This window comes from Mobula birostris, chromosome 13 (assembly GCF_030028105.1).
Source record: "Mobula birostris isolate sMobBir1 chromosome 13, sMobBir1.hap1, whole genome shotgun sequence".
Lineage (NCBI taxonomy): Eukaryota > Metazoa > Chordata > Chondrichthyes > Myliobatiformes > Myliobatidae > Mobula > Mobula birostris.
Genome location: NC_092382.1, coordinates 64,429,828 through 64,445,905, shown reverse-complemented (window position 1 = coordinate 64,445,905; position 16,078 = coordinate 64,429,828). Strand labels below are relative to the sequence as shown.

General features: G+C 45.7%; 1 protein-coding gene across 1 annotated transcript in view; it reads left to right on the top strand.

Annotated features, from left to right (window-relative positions):
- LOC140207973 (uncharacterized) overlaps window positions 1-12,469 on the top strand; it is a 43,530-nt gene extending 31,061 nt beyond the window's left edge. The window contains exon 5 of the mRNA XM_072276506.1: window positions 11,951-12,469. Within this exon, the coding sequence (XP_072132607.1) occupies window positions 11,951-12,358 (408 nt within the window). The 3' untranslated portion in view covers window positions 12,359-12,469. The remainder of the gene's footprint in view (window positions 1-11,950) is intronic.
- The last annotated feature ends 3,609 nt before the right edge of the window (window positions 12,470-16,078 follow it).

The window sequence follows — 16,078 nt, the reverse complement described above, 5'->3', positions numbered from 1 at the left end:
TCACCGTGACTGGGAACGTCTGTCCCTCGAGGGGTGCATAATATTGGCTTTCCTCAGTTGAGCACCCCGTAGGGTCATAGTACAGAGTCACATGAGAGTTGGCCGCTGGCAGAAGGGGTTCAAATGCAGTGGAGTTCAGATTAAGTTCCCACCACTGGGGGGGGGGCGGAAACTAGGGAAGCAGTCGATTGTTCGCTAGTACCAGGGTGATACCCTTGTCCATGCATAGAATCTCAACTTCCAACGGACAGAGCAAGTCTCTCCCTGCTAGATTACACCCCTGACTGGTGGTGACTGTAAATGAAACCACACACTGGGTCTCCCTGGAATTCCACCTTCAGTGGCTGAGTATGTGAATACGTACGTTCCGTGCCTTCAAACCCAGACAGAGTGATTGTAGAATCTGATAGCTGGAATCTCTTTTCTGATACTATTTCCTGATTGAGAGTGGTTATGGTTGCCCCCATATCAATCATAAACGGAATTGGAATTCCAGCAAATTGCAATATTACATTGGGCTCTTCCCGAGGGGTGGTACTCATGTTAGGAAGCTTCCTTGCTTGTCAATTTCTGAACACGTTGTTGTCCCCACCTGTCCCTTGGTAGGTTTTTGTTCCCATTTCTGATCCCCAGATATAGCTTGCTCGCGTCCTTCTTCCGCTAACATATTCACTTTTAATATTAGTTCCCTTCGGGGTTGATCAGGATTTGAAAGCCGGGTCCCAATAATATGTCAAAGCTCGTCGCATTCGATTTTGGTCATTATCAGTCTAATCCATGTTATTTGTTTTAATCGTGTTGGCTAACTTAGTTGGTAAGCATTGGAGCAGTAAGGCATTAAACTGGGGGAACGGATTCCCATCATTAAAGGCTTGGTCTCCTGTGAAAGTGCCGTAGCAGGCCACAAATCGCGCTCAATAGTCTTGTCCCGATTCCCCAGGCTTAGGTTTGTATTAAAGTATTTTAGTGATGTTTGAAGGTTGTTGGAGAGCCCTCTCCAAGGCTTGAATGATCCATTCTGTCTGTTCATTCTCATTAGGGTTTCCCGCCTGTAAATCCTGATAGGTTTGGTATCTCAATTCTGCCTTCCATTTCCACCCCTCATCAGCTGAGAGAATCATGCAGCAGAGACAGAATAAATCTTGTGGGGTCGCATTGTACATTTCTGTAGTACTGCGGACATACTGAACAAACTGTGCTGGATTTTCTTTTCTATCTGGGGCCTGATTCATGATCATTATCATTTCTTGGGGCTTCCAGGGTGCAGACAGAGGAATCACTGAGGTCCCTCCTCCTGCTCGTGGTTTGGGCAGCATTCAGGTGGGCAGTTCATCACAGTCACTGTCCTCAAATAGGGTCGGTATGCCAGACACGGTTTCAGGATCCCTTGTTTCCCTATCAGTTCGAACTTTAGACTGATGTTTCTACCCTTCTCTCCTACCTAGTGCGGCATTGGTTTGCTTACATTGTTTTTCCTGCTCTCATTTTCGGCCCCTTTCACCTATTCACGCTCTGCTTTTAGCGTCCTCCAACCTTTGGCGTTCCTACTCCAGTACATACCTCGATCCCTTTGTCACATGCATCATTCCCCCAACATGCTAATAATATACTGCTCCACTTTACATCTGCCTTTTCCTTCCATTCCCTTTTTAACAATTTCCACTTCTTTCCACGGTTCTTCTTCCATATCGAATTTACTGCTTGTTCTCATGAGGTAATATCCCAGGTTCCCCCCTCCCCCCCAGTGGCCACATTTTGTCCCCAATTTCTTATTCAGCTCTGCACTCAGCATTCACAAATCCTTTTCCTTGTCTGGAAAACTCTCACACAAACTATGTAGGGCTGCTCCTGGCCCACTCGTGTCAATCGACTGCAATTGACCCATGTTCTCTTAGTAATTTACCGGGCACAAAGCCTCCTGCTCAATTAACAATCAGATAAATTTACCCAACACACATCAAAGTTGCTGGTGAACACAGCAGGCCAGGCAGCATCTCTAGGAAGAGGTACAGTCGACGTTTCAGGCTGAGACCCTTCGTCAGGGTCTCTATATAAAATTCACTGTACACATGTCGTCACTGGGTAAAAAAATGCACAGTACAAGATTTAAGTGCACACTGGTCATTACAAATTAGAGAGGACATTGGTGGGACGGTGGGGAGACCTCCAGTGTCCCTGATGCCCTCACCTACAAGATGTGCATCCAGCTGCAGCTTGTAACCCTGCACTCTAAGGAGTTGGAACTTGAAATGGATGAATTCCTGATCATCCAGGAGTTGGAGGGGTTGATAGATATGACATGAAGAGAGGTGAGTTACACCCAAGGTGCAGGACACAGGGTACTGGGTGAGAGTCAGGAAGAGAATGAGTTTAAATAGCCATTGCAGAGTACTCTTGTTGCTAACCTGCACAACAACAGTTGGACCACTTTAGAAGCTGTTGGGGGGGATTACCTGGCAGAGGAAAGTCAGAGGCATGATAGGGGATTCGTTAGTTAGGGGAACAGAACAAGAGGGGAGTAATATCCCAGTGGTAAGGCTTGCTTGTGCTCGTGTGGGGGGAGAGGGTGATGTGGTTAAAGTAAGTTGTAGGAGGAATGGGAGCCAGACTGCGAGGACAGTAGTGGAGAGGGTGAATTGAATTGAATTGACTTTATCACATACATTCTTCATATACATGAGGAGTAGAAATCTTTATGTTACGTCTCCATCTAAATATAGTAATTTATAATAAATAGTTTGTACATAGGACAGTCCATGTAACATAAAAATGCAATTGTATCAGCATGACTTAATCAGTCTGATGGCCGGGTGGAAGATGATATCCTGGATCCTGTTTGTCCTTTGCTGTGGTACCGTTTCCTGGATGATAGCAGCAGGAACAGTTTTTGGTTGTGGTGAATTGAGTCTCTCAATATCCTTTCGGCCCTTTTTACACACCTATTTCTGTAAATGTCCTGAATAGTGGGAAGTTCACATCTACAAATGTGCTGGGATGTCTGCACCACTCTCTGCAGGTTCCGGCGATTCAGGGAAGTACAGTTCCCATACCAGGCAGTGATGCAGCCAGTCAGGATGCTCTCAATTGTGTCCCTGTAGAAAGTTCTTAGGATTTGGGGTCCCATCCCAAACTTCTTCAACCATCTGATGTGAAAGTGGTGCTGTTGTGCTCTTTTCACAACACAGCCGGTATGTACAGACCATGTGAGATCCTTGGTGATGTTTATGCCGAGGAACTTAAAGCTGTTCACCCTCTCAACCCCAAATCCATTGATGCCAATAGGGATCAGCCTGTCTCCATTCCTCCTGTCATCCACAATCAGCTCCTTTGTTTTTGTGACAATCAGAGAGAGTTTGTTTTCTTGACACCAGTCAGATGTTGTTCAGACCTCACATAGAGTCAGCAATCAAATGATTGAGTGTGGTGCGATGAATGTGCTGAGCTGTGTATATCACAATGCAGGAAGCATCGTAGGAAAGCCAGATGAGCTCAGGCAGGGAATTATGATGTTGTAGCCATTACTGGGACTTGGTTGCACCCAACAGTCTGAGGGATTTAGAGGAACAAAGTTGTAGAGAGATCGCAGACCATGCCAAGAAACAAAAGTTGATTCAGTAAGTGATTTTAACTTTCCATATATTGACTGGGACTCCCATACTGTAAAAGGGGGAAGAGTTTGTCAAATGTGCTCTTCATCACTACGTAGAATTCCTGACATTGAAGTGTGCAATAAGCTGTTAGGAAATGACCCAGGGCTGGTGACAGAAATTAGTGATCTTTTTTCTTTTTTAATCTTTTTATTAATTTTCAAGTTCATAAACATAATAACAATAGTGATACAAAGATTGGAATTACCTTATTGTTATTAAACATATACAAAAAATACTACAAATAGTCCAAGTGTAATAGACTTCCAAACTCTCGATATAGTCAATCATGAAGAAAAAAGAAATGAGAAGAAAATGATATTGCAAAAAAACCCAAAAAACAAAAAAAAAAGAAATAGAACTAATTGCTAAACCCTAAAAAAAGCAAACAGAACAAAACAAGGTTGAACCAATATATTAGATCGAATACATTCATTAATGTCGTCAACTACGCTCCTCTATTCACATATTCTAAGTTAATAAAAAGGATTCAGAAAAGGTCAAACTACATCATATGAAAATGTTGAATAAATGGCTTCCAAGTCTCTTCAAATTTAACCGAAGGATCAAACATAGAAACATAGAAAATAGGTGCAGGAGTAGGCCATTCGGCCCTTCGAGCCTGCACCGCCATTTATTATGATCATGGCTGATCATCCAACTCAGAACACCGCCCCAGCCTTCCCTCCATACCCCCTGACCCCCGTAGCCACAAGGGCCATATCTAACTCCCTCTTAAATATAGCCAATGAACTGGCCTCAACTGTTTCCTGTGGCAGAGAATTCCACAGATTCACCACTCTCTGTGTGAAGAAGTTTTTCCTAATCTCGGTCCTAAAAGGCTTCCCCTCTATCCTCAAACTGTGACCCCTCGTTCTGGACTTCCCCAACATCGGGAACAATCTTCCTGCATCTAGCCTGTCCAATCCCTTTAGGATCTTATACGTTTCAATCAGATCCCCCCTCAATCTTCTAAATTCCAACGAGTACAAGCCCAGTTCATCCAGTCTTTCTTCATATGAAAGTCCTGCCATCCCAGGAATCAATCTGGTGAACCTTCTCTGTACTCCCTCTATGGCAAGGATGTCTTTCCTCAGATTAGGGGACCAAAACTGCACACAATACTACAGGTGTGGTCTCACCAAGGCCTTGTACAACTGCAGTAGTACCTCCCTGCTCCTGTACTCAAATCCTCTCGCTATAAATGCCAGCATACCATTCGCCTTTTTCACCGCCTGCTGTACCTGCATGCCCACTTTCAATGACTGGTGTATAATGACACCCAGGTCTCGTTGCACCTCCCCTTTTCCTAATCGGCCACCATTCAGATAATAATCTGTTTTCCTATTTTTGCCACCAAACTGGATAACTTCACATTTATCCACATTAAATTGCATCTGCCATGAATTTGCCCACTCACCCAACCTATCCAAGTCACCCTGCATCCTTTTAGCATCCTCCTCACAGCTAACACTGCCACCCAGCTTCGTGTCATCCGCAAACTTGGAGATGCTGCATTTAATTCCCTCATCCAAGTCATTAATATATATTGTAAACAACTGGGGTCCCAGCACTGAGCCTTGTGGTACCCCACTAGTCACCGCCTGCCATTCTGAAAAGGTCCCGTTTATTCCCACTCTTTGCTTCCTGTCTGCTAACCAACTCTCCACCCACACCAATACCTTACCCCCAATACCGTGTGCTTTAAGTTTGCACACTAATCTCCTGTGTGGGACCTTGTCAAAAGCCTTCTGAAAATCCAAATATACCACATCCACTGGTTCTCCCCTATCCACTCTACTAGTTACATCCTCAAAAAATTCTATGAGATTCGTCAGACATGATTTTCCTTTCACAAATCCATGCTGACTTTGTCCGATCATTTCACCGCTTTCCAAATGTGCTGTTATCACATCCTTGATAACTGACTCCAGCAATTTCCCCACCACCGACGTTAGGCTAACCGGTCTATAATTCCCCGGTTTCCCTCTCCCTCCTTTTTTAAAAAGTGGAGTTACATTAGCCACCCTCCAATCCTCAGGAACTAGTCCAGGATCTAACGAGTTTTGAAAAATTATCACTAATGCATCCACTATTTCTTGGGCTACTTCCTTAAGCACCCTGGGATGCAGACCATCTGGCCCTGGGGATTTATCTGCCTTCAATCCCTTCAATTTACCTAACACCACTTCCCTACTAACATGTATTTCGCTCAGTTCCTCCATCTCACTGGACCCTCTGTCCCCTACTATTTCTGGAAGATTATTTATGTCCTCCTTAGTGAAGACAGAACCAAAGTAATTATTCAATTGGTCTGCCATGTCCTTGCTCCCCATAATCAATTCACCTGTTTCTGTCTGCAGGGGACCTACATTTGTCTTTACCAGTCTTTTCCCTTTTACATATCTATAAAAGCTTTTACAGTCCGTTTTTATGTTGCCTGCCAGTTTTCTCTCATAATCTTTTTTCCCCTTCCTAATTAAGCCCTTTGTCCTCCTCTGCTGAACTCTGAATTTCTCCCAGTCCTCCATGCAACCTTTAAATGCTTGCCATTGCATATCCACCGTCAATCCTTTAAGTGTTATTTGCCAGTCTATCTTAGCTAATTCACGTCTCATACCTTCAAAGTTACCCCTCTTTAAGATCAGAACCTTTGTTTCTGAATTAACTATGTCACTCTCCATCTTAATGAAGAATTCCACCATATTATGGTCACTCTTACCCAAGGGGCCTCTCACGACAAGATTGCTAATTAACCCTTCCTCATTGCTCAAAACCCAGTCCAGAATAGCCTGCTCTCTAGTCGGTTGCTCGACATGTTGGTTCAAAAAACCATCCCGCATACATTCCAAGAAATCCTCTTCCTCAGCACCTTTACCAATTTGGTTCACCCAATCTACATGTAGATTGAAGTCACCCATTATAACTGCTGTTCCTTTATTGCACACATTTCTAATTTCCTGTTTAATACCATCTCCGACCTCACTACTACTGTTAGGTGGCCTGTACACAACTCCCACCAGCGTCTTCTGCTCCTTAGTGTTACGCAGGTCTACCCATATCGATTCCACATCTTCCCGGCTTATGTCCTTCCTTTCTATTGTGTTAATCTCTTCTTTAACCAGCAACGCCACCCCACCTCCCCTTCCTTCATGTCTATCCCTCCTGAATATCGAATATCCCTGAACGTTGAGCTCCCATCCCTGGTCACCCTGGAGCCATGTCTCTGTGATCCCAACTATATCATAATCATTAATAACAATCTGCACTTTCAATTCATCCACCTTATTACGAATGCTCCTTGCATTGACACACAAAGCCTTCAGGCGCTCTTTTACAACTCTCTTTGCCCTTATACAATTATGCTGAAAAGTGGCCCTTTTTAATGTTTGCCCTGGATTTGTCGGCCTGCCACTCTTACTTTTCTCCATAGTACTTTTTGTTTCTACCCTCACTTTACACCCCTCTGCCTCTCTGCACTGGTTCCCATCCCCCTGTAGTGAACTAACCTCCTCACGCCTAGCCTCTTTAATTTGATTCCCACCCCCCAACCATTCTAGTTTAAGGTCACCTCAGTAGCCCCCGCTAATCTCCCTGCCAGGATATTGGTCCCCCTAGGATTCAAGTGCAACCCGTCCTTTTTGTACAGGTCACGCCTGTGCCAAAAGAGGTCCCAATGATCCAAAAACTTGAATCTCTGCCCCCTGCTCCAATCCCTCAGCCACGCATTTATCCTCCACCTCATCGCATTCCTACTCTCACTGTCGCGTGGCACAGGCAGTAATCCCGAGATTACTACCTTTGCGGTCCTTTTTCTCAACTCCCTTCCTAGCTCTCTATATTCTCCTTTCAGGACCTCATCCCTTTTCCTACCTATGTCATTGGTACCTATATGTACCACGACCTCTGGCTCCTCACCCTCCCACTTCAGGATATCTTGGACACGATCAGAAATATCCCGGACCCTGGCACCAGGGAGGCAAACTACCATCCGGGTCTCTGGACTGCGTCCACAGAATCGCCTATCTGACCCCCTTACTATCGAGTCCCCTATCACAACTGCCCTCCTCTTCCTTGCCCTACCCTTCTGAGCTACAGGGCCGGGCTCTGTGCTGGAGGCACGGCCACTGTCACTTCTCCTGGGTAAGCTGTCCCCCCCAACAGTACTCAAACAGGAGTACCTGTTGTTAAGGGGCACAGCCACCGGGGTACTCCCTATTACCTGACCTTTCCCCTTCCCCCTCCTAACCGTGACCCACTTGTCTGCCTCCCATAGCCCTGGCGTGACCACCTGCCTGCAACTCCTCTCTATCACCTCCTCACTCTCCCTGACCAGACGAAGGTCATCGAGCTGCAGCTCCAGTTCCGTAACGCGGTCCCTTAGGAGCTGCATCTCGATACACTTGGCGCAGATGTAGACCTCCAGGAGGCTTGTAGACTCCAGGGCCTCCCACATCCGACACCGAGAACAGCAAACTGCCCTCACACTCATACTGCCCCTCTCCTCAAATAACAACAGAAAATGGATGCCAAACCTCCCTCGCCTCGCCTGTTTCCGCCGAAGCCTGTTGAGCCGAAGCCCTTAAGTCTTCACTCTGCTCCCGGCTCACTCCGCCGCCCGCAAACTCCGCTGCCCACTCTATGAGGCTCTGTTCCTTTTAAATCTGCCGCGCTGCACAGCCCGACGTCACACGCCTGCGCAGTCCCGCCTCTCAGAACGCCGTTGGAGAAAAAAAAATAACGAAAATTTCAAAAATGTCTTTCTCGGCACTCCCACTCAGACTCTCAGACTCCTTCTTCGAATCAAACCCGAAGCAGGATGTCTGCCCTTTTAAATCTGCCGCGCTGCACTGCCCGACGTCACACGCCTGCGCAGTCCCGCCTCTCAGAATGCCGTTGGAGAAAAAAAAATAACGAAAATTTCAAAAATGTCTTTCTCGGCACTCCCACTCAGACTCTCAGACTCCTTCTTCGAATCGTGACACTTCTGATTTTTTCTAAATTTAAACATGATATAGTTTGGGAAAACCATTGAAATGTAGAGGGGGAGGTTGGTTTGTTTCCAATTTAATAAAATGGATCTTCTGGCCATTAATGTAACAAGTGGGATTATCCGACAAGCTGAAGAGGATGAAGATCTATGTTCCGTCATTGGCAAACCAAAACTTGCCGTAATTGGATGGAGTTGTAAATCAAAACGCAAAACTGTTAAAATAATATCAAAAATATCTTTCCAGAATTTTTCCAAGAGGGGCGAGATCAGAACATATAAGTCAAAGAAGCCACCTCAAAGTGACATCTGTCACAAATAGGATTTATATGGGAGTAAAAACAGGAATTAGTGATCATAATGCCATGAGATTCAAAGTAAATATGAGAAAAGAGAGGTCTGGACAATGGGTTGAGATTCTAAATATGAGAAAGGTCAATTTTGATGGTATCAGAAAGGATCTGAGAAGTGTGGTTTGGGACTGGCCGTTTTCTGGCAAAGGAGTACTTGGTAAGTGAGAGGCCTTCAGAAGTGAAGTTTCGAGGGTGTAGAGTTTGTATGTGCCTGTCAAAATAAAAGTGGAAAGGCAACTGGTGCAGGGAACTGTGGTTTTCAAGAGAAATTGAGGCCCTGGATATTTTGTTCCTCTAAATGCCTCACACTGTTGGGTGCTACTAAGACTCATTAATGACTCCAATATCATAATTCCACCCCAGAGCTCATCTGACTTTTTTTTTTAGTCGTCTTCTGTTGGTTTCTAAAAGCTTCTCAATAGTTTTTGCTCATTATTTGCCCTCTCTTTGGCTTCTTATGTTGGCTTTGGCTTCTCATTTCAGCCACGGTTGTGTCCTCCTGTCTTTCCAATGCTTCCACTTCTTTGGGATGTATCGATCACTTTGCTCCCGAATTGCTCCCAGAAACTCCAGCCATTGCTGCTCCATTGTCACTCCTACCTTTTCCCTTCCAAACAAGTTTGGCCAGCTTCTCTGTCACAGAAACATGGAGTAGTTCAGTACAGAAACAGGCTATTTGGCCAATCTAGTCAATGCTGAAAAAACATTTAAGCTGTCTAATGCAACTACCTGCACCAGGACGATTGCCCTCCATACCCCTACCATCCAGGCTCCCATCCGAACTTCTGTTAAATGGTGAAACTGAGCACATATTCACCACTTGTGTTGGCATCTCATTCCACACTCTCACGACCATTTCAGTAAAGAGATTTTCCACATGTTCCCATTAAATTTTCACCTTCCCCACGTACCCATGACGTCTGGTTGTCATCCCACCCAACTTTGGTGGAAAAAGCTGCTTGCATTTACCCTATCTATACCCTCATAATTTTGAATACTTCCAACAAATCCTCAAAGCGATGTATAATTTCCTTGTTTATGTTTAGAGCCTTTTTCAGGTATACAAGATGATGAGGGGCATTGATCGTGTGGACAGCCATAGGTTTTTTTTTCCAAAGGCTGAAATGGCTAACACGAGGGGGCATAGTTTTAAGGTGCTGGAAATAAATACCAAGGGGATGTCAGGCTAAGTTTTTTGCACAGAGAGTGCTGGGTGTGGAATGCACTGCCAGCTATTTGTGTGAGAGTGTTTCAGTTACTGTGGGGCCAGGAGCCCATGCAGCTCAGTGGGAACAGGGAATAATACCAATGGAGAGAGTCAAACTGAGCCAGGTCACAGATTGGAGATGGCAGAAATGCCCCATTCTTATACAGACAGGAAGAGCATCAGAGAATTTGATGGTCATTCCAGATACCAGCACTGTGCCCAGTTAGAAAATAATTTCTCTCTCCAACTTGGGTTGAACTTCACTGTAACAGTGTGATGTCAGATCACACCTCGGCAACTAAAGTGATCTCATCTGAAACGTTGTCGTACATCCATTGATGGATTTTGTAAATCTTTTTACAGGTTAAAAATGACAAGGAATTTGTCTACGGGAATCTCGAACACAACACACCAGTTTTGCTGTCTCTGTCCAAATAATTAAGAAGTGGAGCAAGGGATTCACTCGAACATCCTTCCTGCTCAGACTGTGGGGAGGGATTCACTCGATCATCTGACCGACTGACACGCCCATCATTTTACACGGGGAGAGGCCATTCCCCTGCTCAGACAGTGGGAATGGATTCAGTCGGTCATTTCAACTGAAGGTACATCAGCAAGTTCACACTGGGCAAGGCCATTCACCAGTTCTGTGGGTGAGAAGGGATTCAGTTGGTTTTCCCACCTGTGGACACACCAGTCAGTTCACACTGGGCAGAGGCTGGTCATCAGCTGAACTTCTGGGAAAGGATTCACATGATCATCTGACTTAATGGCTCACCAGCGAATTCACACCGGGGAGCGGCCGTTCACCTGCTCAGACTGCGGGAAGGGATTCACTCAGTCATCCGAACTACTGGTACACAAGTCAGTTCACACTGGGGAGAAGCTATTCAACTGTTCAGACTGTGGGAAGGGATTCACTTGCTCATCTAAACTAAAGGTACATCAGCGAATTCACACTGGTGAGAGGCCATTCATCTGCTCAGAATGTGGGACAGGATTCACTCAGTCATCGACCCTAATGGCACACCAGCAAGTTCACACCTTGGAGCGGCCATTCACCTGCTCGGACTGTGGGAGGGGATTCACTTGTTCATCTCAACTGAAGGTACATCACCGAGTTCACACTAGGGAGCGGCCGTTCACCTGCTCAGACTGTGGGAAGGGATTCACTTGGTCATCTCAACTGAAGGTACATCAGAGAGTTCACACTGGAGAGAGGCCCTTTACCTGCTCAGACTGCGGGAAGGGATTCACTCGGTCATCCCACCTCTTGAGACACCAGTCAGTTCACACTGGGGAGCGGCCGTTCACCTGCTCAGACTGTGGGAAGGGATTCACTGCGTCATCTCAACTGAAGGTACATCAGAGAGTTCACACTGGGGAGAGGCCGTTCACCTGCTCAGTCTGTGGGAAGGGGTTCACTTGCTCATCCCAACTGAAGGTACATCAGCGAGTTCACACTGGGGAGAGACCGTTCACCTGCTCAGACTGTGGGAAAGGGTTCACTTCATCATCTGATCTTAAGGTACATCAGAGAGTTCACACTGGGGAGAGGCCGTTCACCTGCTCAGTCTGTCGGAAGGGATTCACTTCGTCATCTCAACTGAAGGTACATCAGCGAGTTCACTCCGGTGAAAGGCCGTTCACCTGCTCAGACTGTGGGCAGAGATTCACTCAGTCATCTGACCTACTGGTACACAAGTCAGTTCACACTGGAGAGAGACTGTTCACCTGCTCAGACTGTGGGAAGGGATTCACTCGGTTATCTGACCTGCTGGTACACAAGACAGTTCACACTGGGGAGAGCCCGTTCACCTGCTCAGACTGTGGGAAGGGATTTACTCGGTCATCTAAACTGAAGGAACATCAGCGGGTTCACACTGGGGAGAGGCCGTTCACCTGCTCAGTGTGTGGGAAGGGGTTCACTTGGCTATCCACCCTGATGACACACCAGCGAGTTCACACCAGGGAGCGGCCGTTCACCTGCTTGGACTGTGGGAAGGGATTCACTGTGTCATCTAATCTGAAGGTACATCAGCGAATTCACACTGGGGAGAGGCCGTTCACCTGCTCAGTCTGTGGGAAGGGATTCACTTGGTCATCTCAACTACAGAGACACCAGTCAGTTCACACTGGAGAGAGGCCAATCACCTGCTGAGACATTGGGAAGAGATTCTCTCAGCCAAATCAACCAAATGTGCATCACTGAGTTCACACTGGGGAGAGGATGTTCACCTGCTGTGAATGTAGGAAGGGATTCACTCAGTCATCTATCCTTATGTAAATCTTGCTTTGGCTAGCAGCTTAATATAGGGGTCTCCCATGCTGTTTAAGGTCTAGATGGTTAGAGTTTGTAAAATGTGTTCAGGAAAGTTTCCTGAATCAATATATAGAGCTACCAACTAGAGAGGATGCAATATTAGATCTCCTATTAGGAAACGAGTTAGGACAGGTGACGGAAGTGTGTGTAGGGGAACACTTCGGTTCCAGTGATCATAACACCATTAGTTTCAACTTGATCATGGATAAAAGTAGATCTGGTCCTCGGGTTGAGGTTCTAAACTGGAATAAGGCCAAATTTGAAGAAATGAGAAAGGATCTAAAAAGTGTGGATTGGGACAGGTTGTTCCTGTATTGGTAAGTGGGAGGCCTTCAAAGGTGAAATTTTGAGAGTGCAGAGTTTGTATGTTCCTGTCAAGATTAAAGGTAAAGTGCATAAGAATAAGGAACCTTGGTTCTCAAGGGATATTGGAACTCTGATAAAGATGAAGATGGAGATATATGACATGTATCGGAAACAGGGAGCGAATAAGATGCTTGAGAAGTATTAAAAGTGCAAAAAAAATACTTAAGTAAGAAATCAGGAGGGCTAAAAGAAGACATGAGGTTGCTTTGGCAGTCAAGGTGAAGGATAATCCAAAGAGCTTTTACAGGTATATTAAGAGCAAAAGGATTATAAGGGATAAAATTGGTCCTCTTGAAGATCAGAGTGGTTGGCTATGTATGGAACCAAAAAAAATGGGGGAGATCTTAAATGGTTTTTTTGTGTCTGTATTTAAGAAGGAAACTGGCATGGAATCTATGGAAATAAGGCAAACAAGTAATGAGGTCATGGAAACTATACAGATTGAAGAGGTGGAGCTGCTTGCTATCTTGAGGCAAATTGGAGTCAATAAATCCCCAGGACCTGGCAGGGTATTCCCTCGGAACTTGAAGGAGACTAGTGTTGAAATTACAGGGGATCTGGCAGATATATTTAAAATTTCGATATCTATGGGTGAGGTGCTGGAGGATTGGAGGATAGCTCACGTTGTTCTGTTGTTTAAAAAGGATCTAAAAGTAATCTGGGAAATTATTGGCTGGTAAGTTTGACGTCGGTAGTAGGTAAATTATTTGAAGTAGTACTAAGAGACAGGATCTACAAGTATTTGGATAGATAGGGACTTATTAGGGAGAGTCAACATGGCTTTGTGCATGGTAGGTCATGTTTGACCAATCTATTAGAGTTTTTTGAGGAGGTTACCAGGAAAGTGGATTGAGGGAAGGCAGTGGATGTTGTCTGCATGGACTTCAGTAAGGCCTTTGACGAGGTCCCGCATGGGAGGTTAGTTAGGAAGATCCAGTTCCTAGCTATACATGGAGAGGTAGTAAATTGGATTAGACATTGGGTCAATGGAAAAAGCCAGAGAGTGGTAGTAGAGAATTGCTTCTCTGAGTGGAGGCTTGTGACTAGTGGTGTGCCACAGGGATCAGTGCTGGGTCCATTGTTATTTGTCATCTATATCAATGATCTGGATGGTAATTTGGTAAATTGGATCAGCAAATTTGCCGACGATACAAAGATTGGAGGTGTAGTAGACAGTGAGGAGGGTTTTTCAGAACGTGCAGAAGGACTTGGACCAGCTGGAAAAATGGGCTGAAAAATGGCAGATGGAGTTTAATACAGACCAGTGTGAGGTATTGCACGTTGGAAGGACAAACCAAGGTAGAACATACAAGGTAAATGGTAGGGTACTGAGGAGTGCAGTAGAACAGAGGGATCTGGGAATACAGATACAAAATTCCCTAAAACTGACGACACAGGTAGATAGGGTCGTAAAGCAGCTTTTGGTACATCGGCCTTTATAAATCAAAGTATTGAGTATAAGAGTTGGAATGTTATGGTGGGGTTGCATAACGCATTGGTGAGGTCGAATCTGGAGTATTGTGTTCAGTTTTGGTCACCAAATTATTAATATCAAGGCTATTAATAAGGTTGAAAGAGTGCAGAGAAGGTTTACAAGGATGTTGCCGGGACTTGAGAAACTCGGTTACAGAGAAAGGGTTAGGACATTATTCCCTGGAGCGTAGAAGAAAGAGTGGAGATTTAATAGAGGTATATAAAATTATGATGGGTATAGATAGAGTGAATACAAGCAGGCTTTTTCCACTGAGGCTAGGGGAGAAAAAAAAAACAGAGGACGTGGGTTAAGGATGAAGGGGGAAAAGTTTAAAGGGAATATGGGAGGGGGAGGTTCTTCACACAGAGAGTGGTGGGAGTTTGGAATGAGCTGCCGGATGAAGTGGTAAATGCGGGCTCACTTTTAACATTTAAGAAAAACTTGGACAGGTACATGGGTGAGAGGTGGTCCAGGTGCGGGTTAATGGGATTAGGCAGAAAAATGTTTCGGCACAGCCAAGAAGGGCCAAATGGCTTGTTTCTGTGTTGTAATGTTCTATGGTTCTACGATACCGGAGAGGGCGAAGCCTCCAGTCGTTCGACAGAGCTCGGTACTGATGATTTTCCACTGCAACCGGCCCCCGATTTACACGAACCCGACATCAGCCCCTTTCTCGCCGGAGAACCACGGCGACACCTGGGGTCGGCACTGCGCCTGCATCCAGCAGGAAGCTCGGAGGTCTCCGCAGCACCACTGGTAGCTGGAGGTCTGCACATCGCCGCCGGTTGTCAGAGGTCTCCGCAGAGTCTGCGGTGGCCGAAGTGACGACTAAGAAGTGAATCACAAACCCGAGGAAGTCTGCAGATGCTGGAAATCCAAAACAATTCTCAAAATGCTGAAGGTACCCAGCAGGTCAGGTAGCATCTATCAAAAAGAGTCGACGTTTCCGGTTGAGATCCTTCTTCAGGACTGAGAAAGAAGAGGGGAAATATCTGAATAAAAACAGGGCGGCTGAGGAAAAGGCTCGCTCGAAGATGATAGTTGAAGCCAGGTCGGTGGGAAACCTCAAGAGCAGGAGGGAAAAGAAATCTAGTAGCAGAGGAGATTAGAGAATAGGAGAAAGGGATGGAGGAGAAGACCCAGGGAGAAGTGAAAAGCAGGTGAGAGGTATGAAAGGTCAGAGGAAGTAAATTGTGAATTGCTGCCTCAGCTGGAAAGACTGTTTGGTCAAGGGAGAGAGTTTAGCCTTGCCGCCCTTTCACTGTGACCCCCGAACTCCACATCAAATCCGTCTAAACGAATCTGGGTGGACTTTAATGACCAATAAATATAATTCCTCTCTTTGATCAGCTGTCTGAATGATTCCCTGACTCTGAGAGGAAGGGGTGTCTATGGTCCACATTGTCAGGGTGTTGAGTTTACCAGGAGACAGAGACTGCAGGGACGGGAGGTTTTCTGGTCACTAATACACTGTGTGTGGACCCCGCTGGCAATTCTGGTGTTGTGACCCGAATCGAGACAAACACCACGCTGCCCACTCCACCAACAACACGGCACAGCCGGACACATAACAGGGACGTTACATCTCACAACACTGGATTCAGTGATGAAACCCGTGATTAATGTTGTTGTCCAGCTGAAATCATAAGAAACGTCCATTCAGGTGTTTTTAAATACGAGCGATCCCCCACAGGTGACGTCACACAGGGGCACCCACG